The 26,010-nt window shown below is 41.0% G+C and overlaps 2 protein-coding genes across 2 annotated transcripts; one reads left to right on the top strand and one right to left on the bottom strand.

The window, feature by feature from the left end:
- Positions 1-6,194: 6,194 nt before the first annotated feature.
- On the bottom strand, positions 6,195-9,740 carry LOC102440145 (complement factor H-like). Its single transcript, XM_023746071.1, has 3 exons — positions 9,608-9,740; positions 7,929-8,102; positions 6,195-6,397 (listed from the first exon to the last, which is right to left on the bottom strand). Exons 1-3 carry the CDS (start codon positions 9,663-9,665, stop codon positions 6,195-6,197), a joined length of 435 nt encoding a protein of 144 aa, XP_023601839.1. The 5' UTR covers positions 9,666-9,740.
- Positions 9,741-13,263: 3,523 nt separating this feature from the next.
- On the top strand, positions 13,264-25,982 carry LOC102440461 (complement factor H-like). The gene is made up of 12 exons (XM_014447190.2): positions 13,264-13,321; positions 15,172-15,354; positions 16,363-16,539; positions 17,503-17,685; positions 17,778-17,960; positions 19,368-19,544; positions 20,388-20,564; positions 21,026-21,217; positions 23,016-23,192; positions 24,462-24,635; positions 24,858-25,040; positions 25,567-25,982. The coding sequence occupies exons 1-12, from the start codon at positions 13,264-13,266 to the stop codon at positions 25,761-25,763; spliced, it is 2,061 nt and encodes a 686-aa protein (XP_014302676.1). The 3' UTR covers positions 25,764-25,982.
- Positions 25,983-26,010: the final 28 nt, after the last annotated feature.

The raw sequence follows: 26,010 nt of genomic DNA, 5'->3' as shown, positions 1-26,010 counted from the left end.
AGGTAGGGCGAAAGGGCAATTTTAACACATAACTTTTTATTGTACTACTAGAGGCCTGGTGCACGAAATTCGTGCACAGGGGGAGTGTGACCCTCAGCCTAGCCTGCACCCTCTCCAATCTGGGACCCCTTGAAGGATGTCTGACTGCCCATTTAGAGGGCAGCCAAATGTCCCTCTCACAATCCAAGACTGCTGGCTCCCAACCACTCACCTGCCTGCCTGCCTGATTGCCCCTAACCGCTTCTTCCTGCCAGCCTGATCACCAGCTAACCACTCCCCTGCCAGCCTGGTCAATGCTTAACTGCTCCCCTACCAGCCCAATTGCCCCTATCTTCCCTCCCCTGCAGACCAGGTCACCCCTAACTTCCCTCCCTTGCCAGTCTGGTCACCCCTAACTGCCCTTCCCTGCTGAGCCTGGTTGCCCCTAACTGCTCTTCCCTGCTGGCGTGATTGCCCACAACTTCCCTCCCCTGCTGGCCACCTTGTGGAGGCCATCTTGTGTCCACAGAGGTTGGCCATCTTTGACCACATGGGGACAGCCATCTTGTGTGTCAGAGTGATGTTCAATTTGCAAATTATCTCTTTATTATATAGGATTTCCTACAGTATCTTCTAAGCTTACATACTTTGACTGGTTGAACATCTGATTGAATATGCAGAAAACCACACTGTTATGTCCATTGCTGTTTATTGCTCAATTGCCAAATATTCTAATCTCATGATAGTGAAGAATTATTTTTTTGGTACAAGTATAAGCAATGATATAGTTGTGTTAAAAACTTTGGGAGAAGATTAAGTTGAAAAGGAGGCTAACATGTCCTTTGCTTTTATGTCCTTTGAAATACAGTGGAGAAGAGCAGGAAATGCCAGAAGACTGGCAAGCTTTGAGGCAAAGAGCAGTAGGTGGGACTGGCCACATATTTGGGGCCACGGGGCTTCCTCATTCACATATCGGGAGCTCCACTGTCCCTTCGAGACACACGGCTTGAAATGACTCCTTTGACGTCGCCGCCTTGCGTCCGGATTTGCACATAAAGTCGATGATATCCCCTGTTTTTGCATAATAGGTTTTGTCATTTTTCCCTTTTATCCGTATGTTCTTTTCATTCATGATTTTTTCTGATATTACACATGGAACTGAAAGTAGAAGAAATAAATAAAAACAATTAGTAATCTTTCCTTTTATGAACAAATTAACCTTCAACCCAATGAAATAAGGAAAGAGGAAATGTACATCAATGTGGGCCAAGTGTATTGCTTTTGCAATGTGACTGTATGCAACATTCACATCTTCCTATGTAATAAAAGCCTAATATGCTAAGTGTCCGGTCGTCTGTTTGTCGGTTCAAACATTCAAAGCATAATATGCTAATCATATGCTAAGGCTGCTCAACCACTTGCTATGATGTACACTGACCACCAGGGGGAAGACACTCCTACCCCCTGGTGGTCCCTGTAGGTTAGCTTGCTGCTGTGGTCTGGCCGATCAGGACTGAGTGAGACGGGCCGGATACATCCTGAAGCCCTCCCTCGGTCTCTCCCTGGCTGGCCAACCTCCTGCATCCCTCCCCAGCCCAGATCGTGCACCAGTGGGGTCCCTTGGCCTGGCCTGCACCCTATTGCAATCTAGGACCCCTCAGGGGATGTCAGAGAACCAGTTTTGGCCCGATCCCGCATGCAAGGCTGAAGGACCCCAATGGTGCATGAATTTGTGCACTGGGCCTCTAGTATATAATAAAAGCATATTATGCAAATTGACCCTAATGGCGGAAGGACTGGGAATGAACCCGTCTCAGGAGCTGCCCCCTAGTGGTCAGTGTGATCCCACAGGGGGACCTCCGCTCAGCCACAAGCCAGGCTGATGGCTGCGAGTGCAGCAGTGGTGGTGGGAGCCTCTTCCGCCTCCTTGGCAGTGCTATGGATGTCTGACTGTGGCTTAGGTCCAATCCCTGTGGGCAGTGGGCCTAAGCCATCAGTCGGTCATCCCCCAAAGGCACCCGGGCTGCCAGAGGGATGTCTGACTGCCAACTTAAGCCTGATCCCCCGAGAGCGGGCCTAAGCCGGCAGGTGGACATGACCCCGAGAGGGTGAAGGCTGGGCTGAAGGACCCCCGCCCCGAAGTGCATGAATTTTCCTGCACCGGCCTCTGGGATTGGAATAAAGTTTCAGACCTTTTTTTTTCTCTTATGGGCAAAATGTTCTTACATTGTAGAACTTTATACATGCTGAAAATTTTAATTTTCTTTTAAAAAATTGTATTTATGGAGTGATATTTGTGAATAATATTATATAGGCTTCAAATGTTTAATTCTATGAAACATTACCTGTATACTGCATTGTGTGCCCATCACCCAAAATCAAATCATCTTTCATTGCCATTTATCTAACCCTCTTTAATCCTCTACTGCTGCCCCACCCACTGGGCCCTACTGGTACCCAGTACAGTGTGGTCTTTGTCTGTGAGATTTTGTTTCTTTTTATTGTTTGTTCATTGTTTGTTTCAATTTGATATCCCACATATAAGTGAAATCAATGGTTCATATATTTTCTGTCTGACTTATTTCACTTAGCATGATATTCTCAAGGTCCATCCATGTTGTTGCAAATGGCAGTATTTCAACTCTTCTTATGTCAAAATTTGAAGATATCATGGACTCCTATTTCTCTTCTCTTGATGCAAGTATTTTATATTCTAGTTCAGCCATCACTGACATTGATAAGGCCTTAGACATAGCTGAAAGTTCTGTTCCAACACATCCCATTAACTATTACATGATGAAACATGATAGAATAACACATATGACTCCTCATATCCAAAAGTTTTGAAATGTTTCCCAGTACATTCAGAAGTATATACTATGTGAGTTCCACACACGTGCCAAAACACATTTTCTGATCTTCCCTTTCTAACTTTACTACTCCAAGCAAAATTTACCTCCTTGCTTTAATAGACCATATGTCTGTGTAATTTTTTACATGATGTTGGAGGTTGCCTTTGATGATCTTAAATGCTCTCTGCGTATTTCAATTCCAAGACTCAAATACAGTCTTAGCTCCTTCACTGAACTGATGTGATGTCCCCAGATAATGAAGACTGCTTTCTATTCAAGGTTGTGGGAGCAGGTCTTGCTTGTGCTGGGAGACATGTGTTAGACTTGTCCATCTACTCAATCATTTCAACTTCAGGTTTAGAATTTATCTTTGAAATGCAGCACTTTCCCTCCCATAAAATCTAGCTTGGCACTATTTCTAGACTATTCGGACTTGGGTAAGGTAACTTTGATTTCCGGTCCTGGACTTACTGGGTTTGCTGTGATCTCCCGCAGAAGGGGACACATAGACAGGAGAGGATGAGTCAGGTGGGGTCCACAGTGGGGTCAGCTAATGTATCAGATTCAGCCTCTCCCAATGTTCCTGTTTAAAGGACCTTTATCATTGTTCACATAGGGATTCCCCAGGCTCATAGCCCTACACACGAGCCTCCGCATATGAAACATTGAGCAGGAGAGCTGTTGGTGAGCACAGTTCTAGACTCTGACTGCATGACTAGTAGACCACACACCAGCTCATAAACATCACCCTCATGGTCTCAGGATCTAGAAGCATCTTGAGAACTTACCTATGCATCTCGGGGGTTCGGACCACTTTGCATAACTACAGGTTACATATTGAGGACCCCGGAGTTCATAGTAGTCCTGGCATTGGTATTCCACTCTTGACCAAGGAGGGTACCCTTCCAATGGGATGGAGGTGATGGCTCCATAGTTAATCAGTGGAGGAGGCCCACACTTGTCTGCAGATTCTGAAAATGAGCATTTTAAATGTTGAAGAGAAAATTGTAGTTTTAATGAAAACTATTGATGTAAAGCTGCACAGGAAGTATTGTCTTGCATTTTAAACCTTCTAACCACCCTGTGTTCAAAATGCCTTAGATCCCACACTCAAGCAAGGACAACATACATGTAGACTTTTCAATTCTTGGAAAAGGAAATGCTGGAATCAAAATACTTACTAAAGCAGGTTGGCAAGTGGAGCCAGCCGTCCTCACCACACACCATGGAACCATTGGTGCTTCCATCTCTGTTTTCATAGCCATCCAGGCATTGGTAGTTCAACGTGTCATTGAGTCGAAATGGTTTTCCGGTGATTACGGCTCTGGCATTCTCAAATATGGGCATGTCACAATGTTCTAAACAAAATAAAGGTGACCATTGTGTTTCTAATGCCGTATCATGTAGAATCCAACTAAGAAAATCCCATTCCGGGAAGACTAAACTTTACCATTAGTGTGTGGATGAGTGTAGTATCATGTGACAACTCTCTGAATCAGTGTGGTTCTGGCCTGGAAGAGTTATATAACATGAAGGATAGATTTCCTTACTCATCCTTTTTCCTACCTTTCAAAACCTCTAAATACAGGTTAGGAACCTTTGGTCTGACCTATTTTTGACTGTGATATGTCACTGGCTGTTACTAAATTACACTGCTATCATGGTATGATGCTATCATTTGAAGGACAACACCATTTGTGAATGTAAGAGGCAATGTATGTATTTACATAGCAGACATACTAACACTAAGAGTGTGAGTCTTAGAGAAAGACTGTAGTCCTTGGATATATGATACTGATATTCATATAAAACACCTTCCTTTCCCTAATGATTCCCAGAACTGAAAGTTTATCCACACTGAGTTTAAAAATGAATTGCAAAGGGTACAGCTTTTTCACTACAGGGAGTCCATGAAATGGAGAACAATATTTAAAAATGTAAGAACTGATATCTCTTTGTATGCTTTTTAAGTCAATTTGCCCACTTTCTATAGCATTAGTTTAGTTTCCTTTGAAACAGTCTTATTTTTTTTTAATATCTATAAATGTTCTTAGTCTGAGTGAATTAATAGTAAGTATTGCAACCCGTGTACCGGGTGTAGGGAAAGCAGGATAAAGAAGCTACTTTAGGTGCTCAGGCTGTTGTTACCACGGGGCTCAGTAGATTCCTGAATTCCCAGTTCAAGTCAGTGATCACTGCTTTGATACACACATTTAAAAAGACTCCATTTAAAGATCAGCTCTATTATATCCTGGTGTATAATACCATGTCCATAACAATTATTCTCTCATTTCTAAACGCCCACAGAACGACTTATAGAAACCTGTGTACTTAGCATGTAAAAGCCAGATATGACTGCATATGAGAATCTTCATTTATATCCTCATAGCATGAATACATACAATCATAGGTGAAATGGTTGACAGCAATATATATATTGACATTGGGCAAGAGGAGTATTCATTTTTAATTTAAATGACATTTTCGATGCTTCTTCAATGAACACATACAGTACGTGGTCTTAATCTGTTTCACACAATAGTATTTCACAATATTCATGACTGATTGCTCGCTGTCACTTACTGCAATAAATTAACGACCTATTTGTTATCAAAAATTTAAAACTCTGCACACACATTTGGAACAGGAAATGAAATAGGCCTTTGTCTTAAAGCCAAGAAGACTTGGCACATTCACCTTGAGAGTTGACACATTAAACTTTCCACAGCGATACGTCTGGTTTTAGAAAATCACAAATGGACTGGACATCAGGGAGGTTCACTTACTGATGCATCTGGGAGGCGAGGACCAGCCATTCTCCGTACAGGTCACTGTGCTCTGTGGGTTTAGAAGACTGTAGCCCGAACGGCAGTCAATTTTGATAGACTGTCCCTGTAACAATCTTTGTACTTTAGGTGGAGTATGAACATGTTCCAAATCATCAAAAACACACTTTCCTGAGGATTACACAATGATCAGAAAAATGAATAAATGTTGTCATAGTCATGAATTAAAAATTATCTTTACAATCTTTCAACTAGAATGCATAAGCGTCCCAACATGCAGCTTAAGTACAAGGAATGTTGCTATTAAATGTGTTTGAAAAAGAAAACCAAGATTGAAGATGATTTATCTGTAGTTTTCACAATTGAACTATGAGTAAATGAGATGAACATCATTATAAAATCTTTTTTTCACCTCCCATGTTTTTAATGAGGGACCTTTCATAAAAGAAAATAGCTGTGTTGGTCTTTCTGCTCATAGAACTCTTTCCTTGACCATATTTTTCTCACACAGACTTAGCGGTGCTCATGTTTGCTCTCTGAACTCTGAACTATTGCTACATGCACAGCACAGAGCAGTTCACTCACTGAGGCAGGGCACTTCCGGGGTCCATCCATCTTGTGTGCAAGTAATGTAATGCCAGAAACCTTCAGGAGGAGTCACATAGTTTTCATCACAGGAATAGTAAAACCATTGTTTTATCGGTGCTGGGAAGTATGATCTATATGTGTCTTCCTTGTATAGGAGTCCATGCTTCAATTTTGGAAATTCACAGGGATTTACTAGCAATTAAAACGAAGGAAACACAGTATAAGTAATGTTTTGCCTTAATATACATGTAATGAGAGATAACTTGTTTCATTGATGAATTATATTCTCATATGCACCTAATTACACTCATTGCATTAGGCTTTCTAGGACAAGAAAAATTATACTCTTCAGATGATGTGAATAACACTTGTTTTCTGATCATTTCCCAATATATACAAATATGGAATCATTATAGTGAACACCTTAAAGAAATACAACACTGTAGGTCAATATTATCTGCATAAATCATCACTCTCCTTGTCATTGTAATGCACACTGAGGTCTATTTCGCTGTGGAAATAGCCTCCTCTTGAAGGGACCTGACTGTCAATATTTGGCCTTGGCCTTGAATGAACCCTGAGTCATTGACCTGTTATGTGTGTCATTTCATTTGTCATCCATGGAAGATCCAGCTTAAGTGTGGGCCTCTTTCCCAATGAGCTGATACACAAGGAGCAGCAATGAGATTGTAGAGACAGAAAACACTGGAAAAGGGGCAGCCCCCCAGGAATAAAGTGCCCTGTGGACTGAGGGGCGTGTGTGACAGGTGGGGCTTTAGAAAGTGCACAGTCTCCCACATTCATCCCTTCATACAAGGGAGCCCCGGGCCCCTCCCTTGAGTGAGGCTGCACTGAGGGGCGCTCTTCTGAAGAGGTCACGTGGCTGAGGGGACTGTGTGACCAGGTCATCGATGCTCTGGAGTTGCCTCCAGGGCCCTCAGGTCATCGCTCTGGGGAGGGTTCCTGCCCTCAGGCCGCAGATGGGGACGCCCAGGGGGACGGCTGCGGAGGCTCCTGCACTCGCCCTGGGCAGCATCCCAGGGAGCAGTAGGGAGGACCCAGAACCAGGCAGCTAAGTGGCTCCCAAATCCTGACCCGCCAACGCTGACACAGAGGGGGCTGTTGTCTGAGGCCCTATGTTCGGGAGCGTTTGTTGCACAGACACCAATATCTCATGTTCTAGGTGTTGACTGGTAGTGCTCTTACCCAGTGATCTAATTCACATATTAGAATATTAGTGAGAGAAACATATATTCATACATACACATATACAAATTTTACATTGAATAGCAAAAATTAAACGTTTTTATTAACAAAAAATGTGGTTTTGATCTTAGATTTGGGGATTTTAGAAATCAAAGACTGCCTTGAAGCCCTCTGCTTTATCTTCTCAATGAGGCAAAGATTTGAACTTATGAGATACCCTTTATATTTTTAACTTTTAATTTTTTAAATCAATTTCAGAGAGGAAGGGAGAGGGAGAGATAGAGACACAAACATCAATGAGCAGAGAGAATCATTGATCTGCTGCCTCCTGCATGCCCCACACTAGGGATTGAGCCCTCAACTGGGCATGTACCTTGACCAAGAATTGAGCCATGACCTCCCAGTTCACAGGTCAATTCTCAACCCCTGAGCCACGCCAGTCAGGAAAATCCCCCTTTAAATTTAAGACAAGTAATTGCAGAATTAAGAAGCAGGTGAAGATATGGAGGGAACTTACAGCTACATCTTGGAGGAGGATCCCAGCCTTTGTCCGTACATTTTGCAGTATTTCCCCAGGAGGAAGGGAAGAAGCCACTTGTACAGTAGTACGTGATTTCTTGTCCCAGTCTGTAATTGGTCCTTTTAGGAATGTAGTGACTGTTTTCAATTATTGGGGGGTCACATGTTATTTCTGAAAAGTAAAAGGACAAGTGTGTTAAGCAGAAATCACATGAAAACCATCAAGGACATGAGAATAAAGTGAATGTCACGTTTTTTTTGTTCTTTCCAAAGGGCAAAAGGGCATTCAAAGGAGCACCCTGTGTGTATTTATATCTCTATCTATCTATTTATCTATCTATATCTATCTATCTATCATCTATCTATCTATCTATCTATCTATCTATCTATCTATCTATAACAATTATATAGAAACTAGTAGAAAATATATGTGACCTTCTAGACACAAGTGTTAAATAAAATATGTCTCCAGAGTTTGATGTTAATTGACACTAACCTCAAATGAACCTGAAAAATGTTCATTGTTTTGCCAGGCCGGTGTGGCTTGGGGGTTGAGTATTGACCTATGAACCAAGAAATCATGGTTCAATTCCTGGTCAAGGCACATGCCTGGATTGGGGGCTTGATCCCCAGGAGAGGGTGTGAAGGAGGGAGTGGATTAAGGATTCTTTCTCATCACTGATGGTTATACTCTCCCTTTTCTTCCACTCTGAAGTCAATAAACTATATTTTAAAAATAAAAATAAAAAATACATTTATTTTCTCTCACATTTTAATCTGCTATATCTATCATATTTTCATGTTGCCATTGCAGTTCAGTCTACATATGTTAGTTTTCACTTCATAGTATACAACACTGCCTGGCCTAGGCATCTTTTCATTGACACCAATGCTTGAAGCCAAAAGCTATGAGACACATATAAAAACACACGTTTCCCTAAGAGACAAACCAAATACTATTGGGAGAATTTTGTTAGATTAGTTAGGAATAGAAGAACTTCTGGTGGTTGCTTTCAAGCAGTGGGCATAAATCCCTTGACAAATTGTAATTCCCTACTCTCATCATCTCCATGAAAGTAAATGGTGCTGTTAAAACATTGCCAGGGCAGGTGCCTCTATCCAAAAGAGTAACAGCTGAGACTGTACAAAGTGTGAGGCCACATTGTTCCCACTGTTATAAGCCATCATTAAGATTTGGAATAATAATCCCACATTGGCACTCCCTGTTGTGATTCAGTAGAAACATCCAGTTTGCACAGGGACGGATGAATTGGGTCAAAGGTGCTTTTATTTAGCCGGTTTCAGTACTTTTCATCATTCCTGCCAATGACTTGTTGTCAGAGATTGTCCCTAATGAATGCAGAGACCAAAGTGTTGGTAAATTACCCTCAGATACCCATAGCTGGTGGGCTTGACTCCTGGTCAAGAGCACATGTCTCGGTGGCAGTTTCCATCCCAGGCCCTGGTTGGGGCTTGGGCGAGAGGCACCCAGTCTCTCTCACACTGATGTCTCTCTGCCTCTCCCTCTACCCTTTTTTCTCTCTTTCTGTCTCTCCCCTCCTTTCCCCTCACTTTCTAAAGATAAATGGAGAGAGGATTAAAAATATTAAAGACAAATGATAAAGGTCCAGTCCTACTTAGGAAGGAAGCTAAATATCCCCATCAGTTTCAACTCACCTTGTCCACGAGCCCAGGAGACCCACAGGGTGAGGATGACCTTGATTAGTAACAGCATGGTAGGGCTCCCCGGGATGTGTTAGCGCAGAGAGTCCAGTGCTGCTGTTTGGGGCTTAAATATGCTTCATGAGCCCTTACCAAGTGTGAGGGAGACCCCAGATATATGTGAAATACCAGGATGCTAGTTGATGAGGTCACTTGGTAGATATCAACTTTCAAAGAGTTCTGGAACATCTGTAAATTTTCGTGAATGTTTTCACAGTCATTTCTTGACTTCATTCCCGGACATGTACAAATTTCCTTAGAAAAGCTATAAACTGGATCCAAAAGTGATATAAAACATTTATCTTTAAGTGAAACACTTCTTGAGAATGGGTGAGGTTCTTTCTCAACCAGGAGATTCACTTGGGAGTAGCTCTGACTGACTTCATGTCCCTGTGACTTTCTCTCACTGGACTACAGTCCTTAGGGGTCTATGGACACCAGCCAGTGTGTTCATAGGGTCCTGTCTGTAGGACAGCACTGATTTTTTTGTAAACTCACAATGGACCACACCACCAAGTTCAAGAATTTCAGCATATTCTTCACATTCAGTATTTTCCACATGTTTTATTTCCCTTTAGAGAGAGAAGGAGGCAGAGGGAGAGATAGAAACATCTACAAGGAGAAACATCTACCTGCTGCCTCCTGTACCCCCTCTACTTGGGAATGAGCCCATTACCCTGGCATGTGCCCTCACCTGGATTGAACCTGTGACCTTTGGTGCATGGCACGACGTCCAACCAACAGAGCCACACTGGCCAGTCTAGGCACCTTCTCTTTGAGGGAACAACATATTCAGAGGCATGCCATGGAGCAAATGGGAAGCATAAAGACTAACCTCATCTGAGAACTAGTTTGGCCAAAACCTTCTGCTCAAATACAAATTGGAGACTAATTATCAGGCAGAGCTTCAAATGGACAGGACTTGGAATTGTTTTCAGGTGTTTTCACAATGGGTTATGAGAAAACAAAAATTCAGTTCCCATATTGACTTAGGATCAGGGAAATTGTTCATTGACCAGATTAGTTAAGATTTGTAGCTTTAAAATAACTGATTATTTTTGTCAAATAGAAGAGCAAAGCTTCGACTCTGTCAAACAGTTCAAACCCTACAGGTGGAAACAATGAGAACTGCCTTTCTTCCTCACAACAAGTCTTCTTCAGTCCAAGATTCACCTCTGACTCCAGTTAGAGAATATAGGGAAGGGGGGAGGAGGCGAGATGGAGGGAGGGAGAGGGAGGGAGAAGGAGAGGGAGCGAAAACATTGATGTGAGAGAGACACATCAATTGCTTGCATCCTGCACACCCTCCAATTGGGACTGTGATCAAACCTGCAACTCAGGTGCATGCCCTTGACCAGGAGTCTAACCCTTTGGTACTCAAGCCAAGGCTGTGACCACTTGACCACACCAGAAAGGACAATTTTAACACATACCTTTTTATTGTACGATTTCCCACAGTATATTCTAAGCTCCCATGTTTTGTTTGACTGGTTAACCATCTGATTGAATATGCAGAGAGCCACACTGTTACGCCCATTGCTGTTTATTGCTCTACTGCCAAGTATTCTAATCTCATGATAGTGAAGAATTATTGTCTTGGTACAAGTGTAAGTGATGATATGGTTGTGTTAACAACTTTGGGAGAAGATTAAGTTGAAAAGGAGGCTAACATATTGCTTTTATGTCCTTTGAAATATAGTGGGAAAGAGCAGGAAATGCCAGAAGCCTGGCAAGCTTTGAGGCAAAGAGCAGTAGGTGGGACTGGCCACATATTTGGGGCCACAGGACTTCTTCATTCACATCTTTCCCTTTTAACTGTATGTTCTTTTCATTCATGATTTTCCCCATATTAAACATGGATGTGAAAGTAGAAGAAATAAATAAAATTAAGTGATAATCTTTCTTTTTATAAACAAATAAAGTTTCAACCCAATGGCTAGCTTAGAAGACAAAATAATGGAAATAGCTAATGTATTTGTACATCACCTGAGTGGGTGCCCCACATCCCAGAGACAGAGAGCCAAGGCCCTGGGGTCACACTTCCAGGTCCACGCTCATCGTCCACCTGGTGAGGGCTGTGACCTTAGACAGGTGTTCCTGACCTTCCCTTCCCCTCAGCTTCCTGGTGTGTGAGGAGGAGCAGCTGCCCGCTGAGGAGCTGTGAGGGCCCACAGACCGGGGCTGAGAATAGGACTTGGCCCACATTGATGATGTACATTAGCTCTTTCGATTACTTCATCCTCTAAGCTAGTCATTGGGTTGAAGGTTTATTTGTTTATAAAAGGAAAGGTTACTAATTGCTTTTATTCATTTCTTCTACTTTCAGATCCATGTCTAATATCAGAAGAAATCATGAATGAAAAGAACATACAGTTAAAAGGGAATGATGACAAAACCTATGCAAAAGCAAGGGATATCATTGAATTTATATGCAAATCAGGATACAAGGCGGTGACATCAGAGGAGTCATTTCAAGCCGTGTGTCGGGAAGGGGCAGTGGAGTTCCCAATATGTGAATAAAGAAGCCCTGTTGCCCCAAATATGTGGCCAGTCCCACCTACTGCTCTTTGCCTCAAAGCTTGCCAGGCTTCTGGCATTTCCTGCTCTTTTCCACTATATTTCAAAGGGCATAAAAGCAATACGTTAGCCTCTTTTTAAACTTAATCTTCTCCCAAAATTGTTAACGCAACTATATCATTGCTTACACTTGTACCAAGACAATAATTCTTCACCATCCTGGGATTAGACTACTTGCCAATAGAGCAATAAACAGCAATGGAGGTAACAGTGTGACTTTCTGCCTATTGAATTGAATGTTTAACCAGTCAAACAAAACACATGAGCTTTGAATATACTGTGGAAATTACATAATCAAAAATTATATGTTAAAATTGTCCTTGTGGTTCAGTGGTCAGAGTGTTGGTCCAAAGACTAGAGGGTCTGGGGGTCAAGTCCTGGTCAAGGGCATGGATCTGGGTTGCAGGTTTCATCCCTGTGCCAGTCGGAGAGGGCACAGGACACAAGCAATTGATGTGTCTCGCTCACATCGATGCTTCTCTCTCTCTCTCTCTCCCGTCTTCTTAAATCATGAACAAAAAATTGCATGCCAACAATGTGCTGAAATTCTTGGACTTTGTGGTGTTGTCTATTGTGAATTTACACAAAAATCAGTGCTTTCCTACAGACAGGAATGTACGCTGTGTCCATAGACCCCTAAGGACTGCACTCGGGTGAGAGAAACTCACAGGGATACGCAGGCAGAACTATTCCCCTGTGAATCTACTGGTTGAAGAACCTCACCGATTCTCAAGAAGTGTTTAAAGATTAGAGTTTCATATCACTTTTGGACCCAGTTTTCAACTTATCTAAGGAAAGTGGCACAAATACATGTAACAGAAGTAACTCAAGAAATGATTGTGAAATCCTTCATGTAAATACACAGATATTGCAAAAGTCTTTGGACTTTGATATCTACCGAGTGACCCCAGTCAGCCAGCTTCCCGGTAATTTCACTTAAATCCAGAGCCACACTTGGTAACGGCTCATGGAGCAGATTTGAAGCCCCAAACAGCAGCGCTGGACTCTGTGCTAACACACCCGGGGAGCCCGCCATGCTGTTACTAGTCACGGTCATCCTCACCCTGTGGGTCTCCTGGGCTCATGGACAAGGTGAGTTGAAACTGACGGGAATATTTAGCTCCTTCTTAAGTAGGACTTTGCCCATTTTCATTTGTTTTTACTTTTTAAAAAATCCTCACCTGAGGATATTTTTTTCCATTGAACTTTAGAAAAAGAGTGAAATGGAGGGAGAAGAGGAAGAGAGAGAGAGACACACACATTGATGTGAGGCACATGGACTGGTTGCCTCTCCCACAAGCTCCGACCAGGGCCCAGGATGGAAACTGCCACCAAGATATGTGCCCTTGACCAGCAGTCGCACTCATCGGCTATGGGTATTAGAAGGTAATTTACCAAAATGTTGGTCTCTGCATTCATTAGGGACAATCTCTCACAATAAGTCATTGGCAGGAATGATGAAAAGTACCGAGACCGGCCAAATAAAAGCCTCCTCCTCTTCCTCCTCCTCCTCCCCCTCCTCCTCCTCCTCCTCCTCCTCCTCCTCCTCCTCCTCCTCCTCCTCTTTCTTCTTCTTCTGTTAATATTGCAGGACAGGTTTCCTCTGGGCTTTGTAAGGCTTTGCTATCTTGGCAACAGTTTCCACTAATGCTTATTTTTCAATGGATAAGGCTGGTGTGGGAGCCTTTACACAGAAGAGTTTATTCAGGGTCTGGATGGAGAAGGCCTCTTTCAGTCTCATTACTAAGTGATGGATGTTTAAAGACCTGTTCCCAGGTGACTGATTAATCTGAATGTTTCCAGTGCTGGGTGTGCCCTGGGATCTTGGAATTTGTTGTTTCCTGGCAGGTCTTTCCTCTGGTAGTTGTGCTCCGCCCATTCTCAGGGGGTTCCGCCCTCTACTCCAGGGGGATGTATTCACCAAAGAATCTAGGATCCCTGTGCAGGTTGGTAGAGCTCTCCCCCCCATTCCAGGGCACTTTCCTCTCTGGTTATGGACATTCAGAGTCTGGCGGTGTCGGCCCCTTTGGGAACAGCGCCTTCGTTTCTCCTGTTCAGTAGGACTGACACGTCTGCTTGGGTTTTCCCTTCCTGGGCTGTGATCTGGGAAGTTCCCACCTCCCAACAAAGCCCTGGTGAGAATGGAGAGCCCATCGGTTGACCCTATGTCTTGGGAACCACTGTTAGGCACTGGCTGTGTCCTTACGCCTCACAAGGTCATTTTCATAGATTTGGCTCCATTTCCTCATTGTGTCTGTGGCTGGCAGTCTCCTCATTGTTGTTTTTGTCTGTTTACCCATTTTAGTGCATAGTTTCAAGGAAGCACCGTTTGACTGTATTTTTTCTCTAGTGTTTGGTTTCTAGTTGATTCCTGCTCAGATGTTTCTGTTTTCCAGTTGGTTTTCCTTTGTCAGTAGGAATGGGGTGTAACTGAAAATGGGAATTGCATATGTTTAACTCGGACAGCTTGCTATTTTGATATAAGCACACGTGGTGACATGACCACCAGATGGAGCTGCGTAGCGCATCCATCACCTCACATAGGTGCCATTGCTTCCCATGGGGTGAGAACACTTAAGCTCCACCCTCTTAGCAATACTGACACCCAATCAGGCACAGGAAAGGGCCTGTTGCTAGGAGAGCTCCGGCGGGCTTCGGGCTTCCAGATTCATGAGGCAAACCGATTTTTAATAATTTCTTACAAGGCATCCTGAGTGTTTTAAATCTGGCTTAGTTCCCCCAAATGTTTTTAACATCTAGATTTAATATTTTTGAAAACTCATAACTTAACTTCTCTGACACAATGTTTTGAATGATTAGGCATTTTCCAGGTTTTCATTGACAAATGGCCCTTATTTCTTATGCTGTAATGTTGTGCGAGTCCTTAGGAAACTGTTTCCTGACCATATGCTTACCGTTCCCTTACGCTCTCTTCCTTTTAGAAACGTGTTTGAAGTCAAAGGTAAAAATTGAGAATGGATTTATTGCTGAGCCTGAATTTACATATCTCTTAAATCAAAAAGTAAAATATAAGTGCAAACAAGATTATGTCACAGAAGATGGTCACACATCCGGGTATATTACATGTCTCCAGAATGGATGGTCAGCTCAACCCAGATGCAGTAGTAAGTCATTCATGACCGTGGTGTCTGTTATTTTAATGGCTGTTGAACAAATCTTTACTTTAACTGATTTCTTTTTCTTGAGGGACAGAAGCTGAAGTGGCTCTATTGGAAGTGGCTCTAGTTTAGTCTTTTACAATGAATTACTGGTAGGGTAGACATGAGCCCATCTTTCCGTTCAAGGTTTATCCCCCATAAACCATCCTGCGATTTGCAAACTGCCTACGGGCCTGTGTGGATTCCGCTGTAAGCTCATCTGTTTTGTGCTGAGGTCCTGCCCTGTTTACCTGTTTGCAGGTGATCAAACTTTCCTCTCAGAGGAAAGATTGAGGGCTTGTGTCATAGAGGAAGGCATCTCTACACAGAAAGGTTGAAAAACATTCGGAACCGTGCAACAGGGAGAGCAAGGAACTTGATCTCTTAAAAAATGTTCAAAGACCATGAAGCCTGGGGTCTGGATCAACAAAGGGAGGAAAAGATAAGATGGCATTGGAAGTGTAGGCGTGAAAGAGTTGGGATTTTATTCTTCATAGCAATTGATTTGAGTTATTAACTAAGCAACTTTTAATGTCCCTCTACTGAAATATATGAGAAATGCTTCTCTAAAAGGCCTGGTTCCCCAACTATATTAAATTAAAATAACCAATTTTTATTTAAGCATGCAATTTAAAATTGTAGCATTAGTTGTTGTTTAATGTGAGAGAATAGTATTGTTTTCATAATACCAAAAATGTAGCATTTAATTTTATAAATGTCATTGATAAAATCAGATTTACTATAAGCTAGTTCATATTACAAATAAGTGTTCAGGACACATCTATTGCTTCAGAGGGTCCCAAATGAATGTGAGGGATGTTTCAGACATAATAGATAATGCACTTCCAGGGAGAGCATTTATTTGATGCCTCTCCTTATATGCAACACCCCGCCACTTATTTTTGCATGACATATAAAGTTTACTTGCCACTGGTTAATCATCTGTTCTGATTGAATTATATACCCTTTTTATAGAAAGAGAATGCATTGTTCCCGATATAGAGCAGAACTTAATTGCTCATCCCCGGAAAGAGAAATATGTCATTGGAGACGTGTTGAAATTCTTCTGCAGAAATAGACTTAAACTTATTGGAGCAGACTCTCTTCAGTGCTACCACTTTGGATGGTCCCCTAGCCCTCCAACATGTAAAGGTGATTAATTCTCTGCCACTCGCTCAAACAAGAATTAGAATGTTTGACATCAGCTGCCCCTTTTCTTTTAATTTTTGTTGGCTCCTAGTGTGTCTATAACTCAGTGCATTAAGCCAGGAATGTGTGTTGGATAGTATATACCTCCCACTTTCTTATTTAAGGAAGTAATCTTTCATTGCTTTTTGGACTATATACTGAAAATCTCCATAGATGGACATACTGTGTGATGTTGGAGTGACCTCTTTGGTCATAATTTTTGCATAACTTCCACCATTGATATTGGACATTTCTATCAGCATGGGTCTCACCTCAAGTTTCCCTGAGAATTTCTACACAATTTCAAGCATCACAGAGTTAATTCAATGCCATATACAATATAACATAGAGTTACAATTTGTTGATGAAATACTTGCCTCCAATGATTTTTCCCCCCAAAAAAGTTTTGATGAAATGTTTCCATGGAATGTGAATAGTTTCACAATGATATTTGGTCATTGATTTGCATATAGTTTTAGATCTTCTAGAGCAGGGGTGGGCACCTTTTCTCTGCCAAGGGCCATTTGGATATTTATGAAATCATTCTCAGATCACACAAAATTATCAACTTAAAAATTATCCTGCTGTAATTGGTCAAACATTGATATACTCACCCTTAATGCCTTGGCAGGGCCAGACCAAATGGTTTCCAAGGCCTTTTATGGCCCTCGGGCCAGACGTTCCCCACCCCTGATCTAGAACAACGAATGTTTTCTGGGCTTACATATATGTCCAATGTGCTAATTCTGTATCATAACAGAGCTGGGAGACATGAATCTGGTGTAAACACCATTCTTTATCCTTCCTCAAAAGAATGCTATAATAAGTGAGATAATAAGTAATAAAGAAAAAATCACTTCATTTTACTGGATTTTCAGTTGTACAAGAGACACTTTATCCTTTAGTTATACAGTGTTTCTACCGTAGAGAAAGTACAGTCCTGTGACGAACCTCCTCGACTCCCCAACGGGACAGTGGCAGACACACCTAAAGGGGAATATGAACACAGTGAGGTGGTGGAGTATGTGTGCAACCCCAGGTTCCTGATGAAGGGTGCGAGGAAAATTCAGTGCGTTGATGGAGAGTGGACACCCTTGCCCATGTGTGTTGGTAATGTATCCAAAATTTCAGTGGTGTTTCTGTTCCTATCAAGACCTCACTTACATTTTAAAGTTGAATGTTTGTTTGTGGGATTTTCACAGAGGAGGACAGTACATGTGGAGACGTACCTGAGCTGGACCACGGCGAGGTCGTGTCCCCAGCACGGCCCTCCTATCACCATGGAGAGTCAGTAGAGTTCACTTGCGGAGAAGGCTTTACAATGATTGGTCACAGCTCAGTTACATGCATTAGGGGAACGTGGACCCAACCACCTCAGTGCATTGGTGAGAAGACACTTCTATAATTGACACTTAATAGCACTGTGATTTTTTATTGTGAAACTCTACATGCAACCATATTTTTGAAAATGTCAGCTTGGAAATTATAATGAATCAAACATTCATTGTTTATAGTTCAATAGGATCTACAGAGGAAAAATAGAAACCAACAATAGAATTTCATGTGTCTGTCCCTCATATTAACATCATTTAAACCTGTGAAGCTAAATTTTATGTAAAGACACATGATTGAAATTTTCTCCTTCCAGTGTTTATTTTGTAACTTCCCATAAACCAGCCTTTCACTCTATGAAGATGTTTCTTTTCTCTGAATAAATAAATTCTTTCAGAAAACAAGCATCTTTTGACATACCACAGCCATCACACCTCCTTTTGACTCCAAATCTTCCTCCAGTTCTCATCTCGAAGAAGAGACTCATTTTTGTCCCTCACCACTCTGGACCCGCCCTAACAATAAGACTATTTTTCAAGCCTCTTGTCTGTTTTAAATTAATCCCCTTTATTTTAGTTTTTTTTCAAGGTTGCATTACAAAATCATTACTTTTCTTTGGCCAATGACTTGACTTTTCTTTGTTCTGTTCATCCTCACTTGACTCTCATCATTTACAAATTATGAACAAATACTACCTAAGACCTACACTGATGCCTTGTCAAATTCAAAAAAGGATTGCCACCTGCATTGCCTTTTTGAAATATGTAGCTGTGTATGAAAATTCCACAGTCAATATCTAAAACATACTGCAGCCAACATAAATGTGTTATTATGGCACTATAATGTTATTGGATTCTAGGATGATCTGGTGTATAAAATAGCTTCTCAAAGATTCTAAGAACATATATCCAAAATGTGTTATGACTTAAAAACCAAATTTCTTATTCTGGTTTTTGGTGTTCGTGCCAAAGATATGCTGCAACATTCACAGTCTACACCCTACACCTTAGATCAACTTTTCTTGTTAGTATAGACTAAAGTTATTTTAAAATATATAATTAAACTAGGAACTTCATATATTCTATTTCCACAGGTAATTGTTTTCTTTTACCATTTGAAGACTGTAGACTGAAAGTAATGTAGAGATATGTGGCACCAAGAAAAATGGATGTGAAAATTTGCAGATTTCCAATGAGACCATATTTAGTCATGTATGACTCTTCCCTATGTAGATCATACAAAATGTGAACCCCAATGCCCTTGCAATCCCCAAAGCACAACATGGCTTTAGGATGATGATGTGTTCAAATATTGTAGCCCGACTCATTCAACATGATCAGGAAGAACGTTGCTGCTGGAATTTAGATCCTGGACTCCATAGTTGTTCTGTTGGTTTGTTTTTTATTAGTTGCCTGGATTTTCATAGTTAGTGTCTTCAATGGAATATTTTCATTTTACAGCGACAGTTGAACTAAAGACGTGTAAATTACCAAAGACAATTGCCTATGAGACAAAGTTGTCAGATAGGATTCGCTATGAGCATAATAAGAAAATCAGTTACACTTGTGGGAGGAAGTCAAAGCAGAAACACTCAGTCTGCGTGAACGGAAAGTGGGAGCCCGAGGTGACCTGCACAGGTGAGCTCTTGTTTAGAACATTTCCAAACGGTGATTTTCCTTCCTGCCTTGTACAAGGTGTCTCTTTGTGTCTTAACATTTTTTATTAAGTCTGTATTATGACAATAATGTTGTAGCTGGAAAGTAATTTAGAAAATAACCAAAACACTGTTTCTGAATAGTAATTGTATCATGTGCAGTGGTCAGCTATCAACAAACCACCCATCAGTGCGGTGGCTTTAAAGTCACACTGGGCAGTGGGTGTGCGCATTACTATTGGGATCCCATTGCTACCAAGTTCTTACTTTACGGATGTGCCTATGCCTATAACGCGTGTATTTATCTAAGCATCTATGGGTGCACGCTCTATTTATGTCTGCATCCACCTATCGCTGTAGGAATCTACCCATCTAGTCATCTGTTTTTGCTCATTTATCTGTCTGGCAAAGATTGAGTCTCATTACCACCACCAATTCCAGTAACACAGGGTTCATCCCACTTTTCATATCACTATTGCTCTTCTTTAACTGGAGGGCACCTTGACCCACTCACCTCAATATTTTTACCAATTTCCATGGGCCTAGAATATACAGAAAGCATTTTACATAAGCTAAGCTACCCAAGATTTATCCCAGAAGGAATAAAGGAAAGAACCTACAAGGGAGGCCATGAGAATATAAACCCAATGAGGTATATTAGAGTGACAAACAAGACGGAAAGTATAACATATTTAAACACAGAACAGAGCATTGTAGTTTGATCTTTCCAGGTGCATTATTATTGATCATTTTATTCACTGAATTGTTATTTTAATATTTTTGTTTTATGATTTTTCATCAAGAAATCTGATTTTAATATTTTTAGAAGCACCACGATGTCCACCTCCACCTCAGATTCCCAATTCTCAACCTATGGCCCTTTCAGTGAATTTTCAAGAAGGAGAAAAAATATCTATTCTCTGTCAAGAAAACTTTCTCATCCAGGGAGGAGAGGAAATCGTGTGCCAGGATGGACGATGGCAGTCAATCCCGCGCTGTGTCGGTCAGTAGTGGGTCACTGCGTTACACTGTCTCTCAGATGAGGGTAACCCACAGCCCTGCTTTGTGTAAAGGAACAAGATCACCCCTCTCCCCTACCCTTCCCACTTCATCTCCAAGCAGTACACTCCAACCAGGTGCTGAAATCAATCAGCATTATTTCCCTTCTAATGTGAAATGAATGCAAACAGAAACTTCCAGTGACTGTGAAATACGTAAGTTCTGTTTATGCGTATGTCACTCCTCAAGACGAACAGGAAGAGACTGAAGAGGCATATGGGACACATGGACAGTAGCATCAATTTTATGGGCACATATGTCTTTGCAACTTTCAAATACTTTTAGTTATTAATAATTTAATTGGTTCCAATGACCTTACTTTAAAATCCCAAACAGTGTTGGATTTTTTTTTCAATTTAAACATTATCTTTGTTCTTCACCTTTTAATCTCTATTTTGTATATAGAAAACACGCTGTGTTCTCAACCACCTCATGTAGAACATGGAAGCATTATTTCATCCAGAGAAACATTGGAACCCGAGCTATATGCGCATGGCACCACATTAAGTTATATTTGTAAGGATGGTTTCAAATTATCTAAAGAAGATGGGATAACATGCCACCTGGGACAATGGAGTGCTCCACCACAGTGTGTAGGTGAGGACAGCATGCACACTAAAGTTCTGTTTTGGTGCAGTTCAGTAAGATAATCCATCGTCATCATCAAAGTCATGAGAAATAACTCTTTAGGTTTATAAACGTATAAGAGCATTATATGTCATTTATATAGATTATAATATTTTACCAAATTATATTTGCAGAAACAAATCAAGCCTATTTTTATTACTTTTATTGGTTCATTGTGATATCACTTGTAATTCGGGCATTTTTTCCTACAAAACCTGAAATGTGGTGAAATGAAACCTCACTCTTCATATAATTATACCTGTTCATGCTCCTACGTATTCATATGGGTTGCAATGAAGACTTTGTCGTCAGGTTTTATAAAGATTTATGTTCTCTCTCCATTGTCCATTCTGATCTCTTACAGTAGAGGATACTTTTCTTAAGATGATTCTCAATGTGTTTCTTTTTATTGCTTATGATTTGTTAGAGAAGCATTAACACGCTCAATCTCAGATGTGTTGATAATTTTCGCTTCAAGTTTCTGCTCAAGCTGACAGCTGGACACACTACCATGGTGGCTTGTCAAGCATTTGTGTGTCTTTTCTGTCATGTGATATTAGCACCTGTGTAATCATTTTCTTTCAAATTAAAGTACCAAATATGACAACCAGGACATGAAATGAAGTTCAGAGTTAGTTAAATTTCCTTTCTTTTTTTGTGTGTGTTTTGGACTTCCTTGTGAACCATCCCCTGTAGTTTCCAACGCTGTTCTTCCTAACAGGTTAAACAGTTATCCACATGGGATAAAATATACATACACCTGTAACAGAGGATTTCAGATCCGTGGATCTGCGTCTGTAGAATGTTCAGGAGGAAATTGGTCCCATCCACCAGAATGCACAAGTATAGTGTATTTCATTTTCTTCTAAGGCTGATGAATTCCTTTAGTTCAGAGCATCCATGGTACAACTATAGAACTGCATTACTTCTAGAAGGTATCTCTAGAAGTTCTGGATTCTGCTAGAGAATGAATTGCAGAATTAATGGTAATATGAAAATTTTCCCAACAGGAGCCAAGTTATTTCATTTGACGTCATCTGTGTTCACTGTCCACGTGCTCTGATGGGCATCCTCTGACTTCTTATCTCTTCCTGTATCACAGCTGCTCCCTGCTCACCAACCTCATCATTATTCATTTCACTGAGAGTTTATCAGTTGTCTCCTCATAAATCCATAATGTTCTAAGATGTTTGATGTAGCCAGGTCCACATGGCTCAGTGGTTGAGCATTTACCTATGAACTAGGAACCACAGTTCGATTCCCAGTCAGGGCACATGCTGGATTGCAGGATTGAATCCCCAGTGTGGTATGTGCTGGAGGCAGCCAATCAATCATTCTCTCTCATCATTGGTGTTTCTATCTCTCAACCCCTCTCCCTTCCTCTCTGAAATCAATAAAAACATAGTTATTTTAAGATGTTTGATGTAATTATGGGGAAAGATTTGGACAGAAGCAAAAAATATCAAATGCACATAGTGTCTGTGCCCGTGTGGACAGATAAGAATTTGATTATAAGAAGTTTGGTCTCGGTCATGCCCAGTATGCCCATCTCCTCAGGCTTTCAATACCACCATCCGCACGTTGCACTTTTGATAAATGTAAAATTATTCAATGTAACTAAATCAAGATGGCTACCATTTTCAAGTTATAAGAAAGACATTGTACAGTAGGCATTGGTTTGGTGTGTATCTATTATTCTAAAGTATAATTATTGGCCAACATGTACTTTTAAAGATTTACTGAAAAGTCTATGTTCTTCCTTTTTCAGAAATAATTTGTCCTAGCCCACCCAGCTATGGCAATGCCATCCTCATAGGCCGGAAGAAGAACTCATACAAGTCAGGAGAACAAGTGGCTTATGGATGTCCAGACTACTACCAAATGTATGGATCCAATTTTGTAGAGTGTAGGGACGGCATTTGGATAGGAACACCCACATGCAAAGGTATTTTGGTGAATTGCTTCTCCCATCATTAAAAAATAGATGCAGGATCTGGTGAGGCCACATGAAGGAAGGTTTATGCCTCAACGTAGAGGAATGGGATGTGCACTCAGTGCTGGGCACTGGGGCTCCAGAGCCCTCAGAGTGTGACCCCGGAAACAGCCGTATCAGCATCTCTGGGGAATCGGTAGAAAGGCAAATGCAGACTCACAGGCTCACTCAGACTCAGCATCAGAAGCTCAGGGGTTGTGACCCTGAAACCGTTGTAGCAATTCCCAGCAGGCTCTGCGCCCACTTTTGTGGGGAACCGTAGCTTCAGCCTCTTATTACTTTATATCCACCCGAGCCTCCCCAGTGAACCTCACAGTGCTTACTGCAGTGTCCTTGAGTACTCACATTATGAAAGTATTTTTAGGGAACTGTAAATATATTGTACTCTTATTTTTCCTCAGTTTCTGTGTGGATATCTTAAGTACGTATCTCCTTCTTTAGCCATGCGATATTCCTCAAAGCATGTCAATACTTCACTTACTCTCTAAAAACCTGGCTACTCTGCTCATTTCCTAAGGGCCTAAAATCCAAATTCAAAATCATGATGTTTACAAACCTTATTTGGCTGCCAAATAATATGTTTATTATGAGTTTCTTGGGTTTATAAATTCACTATGATTTTATATCATCTACATTTATTTTACTAAACTTAAAGAAAAATGTTCAGGAAAATCGTCATTTTTTTTTTACTTTTAAAAAAGTTTTAAAATTTTTATTGAATTTATTGGGGTGCCATGGGTTAATAAATGGTGCTGGTATAATTGGAAAAACACAACAAAAAAATGAAATCGGACCACCTTCTTATACTTTACGCAAGAATAATCTCAAAATGGATTAATGACGTAAATGCAAGATTCAAAAACAATAAAAATCCTAGAAAAAAAACCATGGGCAGTAAAATCTTAGACATTTCTCATAGTAATATTTATTTTCTGATATATCTCCTCAGGCAAGCAAAACAAAAGAAAAAAAATAAACAAATAGGACTACATCAAATTAAAAAGTTTTGCACAGCATATCATCATTTTCATTGGCCTAAAAATGTCTATGAACTTTTGAGAGAGGATGGAAAAGAAACTTAAGATATAAAAGCTTTCCTCTTACCAAAAAAATTGCTTTATCTTCTTTTTTCAATCTTGTCTGTAAATTTGTGAAGTTTTCCGTCTCAAATGCGTCTAAATGATCGCTGCATTAGAAATCCATTGTTTTCTCTTTATTCAGATGTCTCCTGTGGCAGCCCTCCCACAGTGCAAAATGCCTTTATACCAAACCAGAAGCCTAGGTATCGACATGGGGACACAGCACGTTATGAATGCAGGCACCCTTTGGGCCTCTTCGGGAAAGCAGTGGTGACATGTCTAAGTGGGAATTGGACAGACCCACCTGTGTGCAAGGGTAGGTGTCTCATTCTCCCCTCCCAGTCTCTATGCAGCTTCTGTAAGCACTTGGTTACTAGACTCCTGTCCAGCTGGCCTTCATTGGTTACTCAGGTTGGTTGCTCTATCGTTTCCTATAAATCGGGTTGGGGCCAGGAGGAGGTGAGTGTAGATCCCACCTACTCCGCAGCGCCCTTAAAATCAACTGCTCACTCAATAAACCAACAATATCCTCTCTTAGAGTCCACAGGACAATGTGGGCGCCCTCCTGCTATTGACAATGGAGACATTACCACATATATATCACCATTCTACGCTTCCGGGTCTTCAGTGGAGTATCAATGCCAGGCCTACTATGAACTTGAGGGAAACAGGAGAATAACGTGCCGTGATGGACAGTGGTCTGAGCCACCCAAATGCTTAGGTAAGTCCTTTAATGTCTCATGGACCCTGGGAAATCCGTGTAATGAATGTCATGTTTGCTGTTTACAACAGAACTTGCATGGACTATCACCCCTTTTGTTGACAACCAAATAGTCATGTCTGAGGGAATAAAGTCTGAAAAGTTCTTGAGCAACAACAGCAAGAAACTATCATTTTTCTTTATTTTAATTTATTTTCCCCATCACCACTTATGTCCCCTCCATCCTCATCCACCTCCACCACCCATTCAAGGATTCTTTAATGAAAGCCCTTCATAGCGTAGGTGACATTGTGAATGTTGATTATAACGTGCAATGACCACACATTCCACAGAGTACCTCGTTTTAACATCATTGATAGTTAAAATGAGTTATAGCAACATGATGGATTTTCAATGAATTGGTTTGGAAAAGGGTTTGAGAATAAATTTCTGGATCTGTGTAGAATATTCTACATAAAAGTGTAAAGTTCTGTGGAAAATATCTGTATACCACTTAAAGTTTTATGCTCCTTTTTTTAACCTTCAGGTGCCTGTGTAATATCAGAAAAAATCATGAAAGAACATAACATACAGTTGAGATATTCAGATGCGAAAAAATTTTATTCCAGATCAAATGATTATGTTGAATTTGTGTGTCGACCTCAGTATACTAAAGTGTCACCATCATCTGCATTCCGAGCACAATGTCGAGAAGGAAAGCTGGAGTATCCCACATGTGGATAAAATGAGAGTTGTGTGGCAGTTTTCACATTAAAATATGCGCCTTCATTCAGAATTTGTTAATATTAATCTGATTCTTCTCAATTTATTTTTCTAGTAGGCTGTAACTCACTTGTATTCATTAATCCGAATTCCTGTTAAATGCCATGTGGGAGATGTCATTGTAATCTGATACCAACGGATCACTTCTCATAAGCATCTCATTAAAATGTGACAAACCAACATGCTGTGTGTTCTGTTCATGAAAAGT

The sequence above is a fragment of the Myotis lucifugus genome, unplaced genomic scaffold (genome assembly GCF_000147115.1).
Source record: "Myotis lucifugus unplaced genomic scaffold, Myoluc2.0 scaffold_625, whole genome shotgun sequence".
NCBI lineage: Eukaryota > Metazoa > Chordata > Mammalia > Chiroptera > Vespertilionidae > Myotis > Myotis lucifugus.
Note: the sequence above shows the minus strand (reverse complement) of the source record. Positions and strands in the feature narration are given on the sequence as shown.

Bases quoted from the DNA above. Each gene is read 5' to 3' on its own strand.
- LOC102440461 (XM_014447190.2), top strand. From the start codon at position 13,264: ATGCTGTTACTAGTCACGGTCATCCTCACCCTGTGGGTCTCCTGGGCT. The intron at 17,961-19,367 runs GTGAGAAGACAC...TTCATTTTACAG, and splicing joins CCAACCACCTCAGTGCATTG to CGACAGTTGAACTAAAGACG. The intron at 21,218-23,015 runs GTGAGGACAGCA...TTCCTTTTTCAG, and splicing joins TGCTCCACCACAGTGTGTAG to AAATAATTTGTCCTAGCCCA.
- LOC102440145 (XM_023746071.1), bottom strand. From the start codon at position 9,665: ATGCTGTTACTAATCAAGGTCATCCTCACCCTGTGGGTCTCCTGGGCT. The intron at 8,103-9,607 runs GTGAGTTGAAAC...TTTACTTTTCAG, and splicing joins CTCCTGGGCTCGTGGACAAG to AAATAACATGTGACCCCCCA. The intron at 6,398-7,928 runs GTAAGTTCCCTC...TTTAATTGCTAG, and splicing joins TCCTCCTCCAAGATGTAGCT to TAAATCCCTGTGAATTTCCA.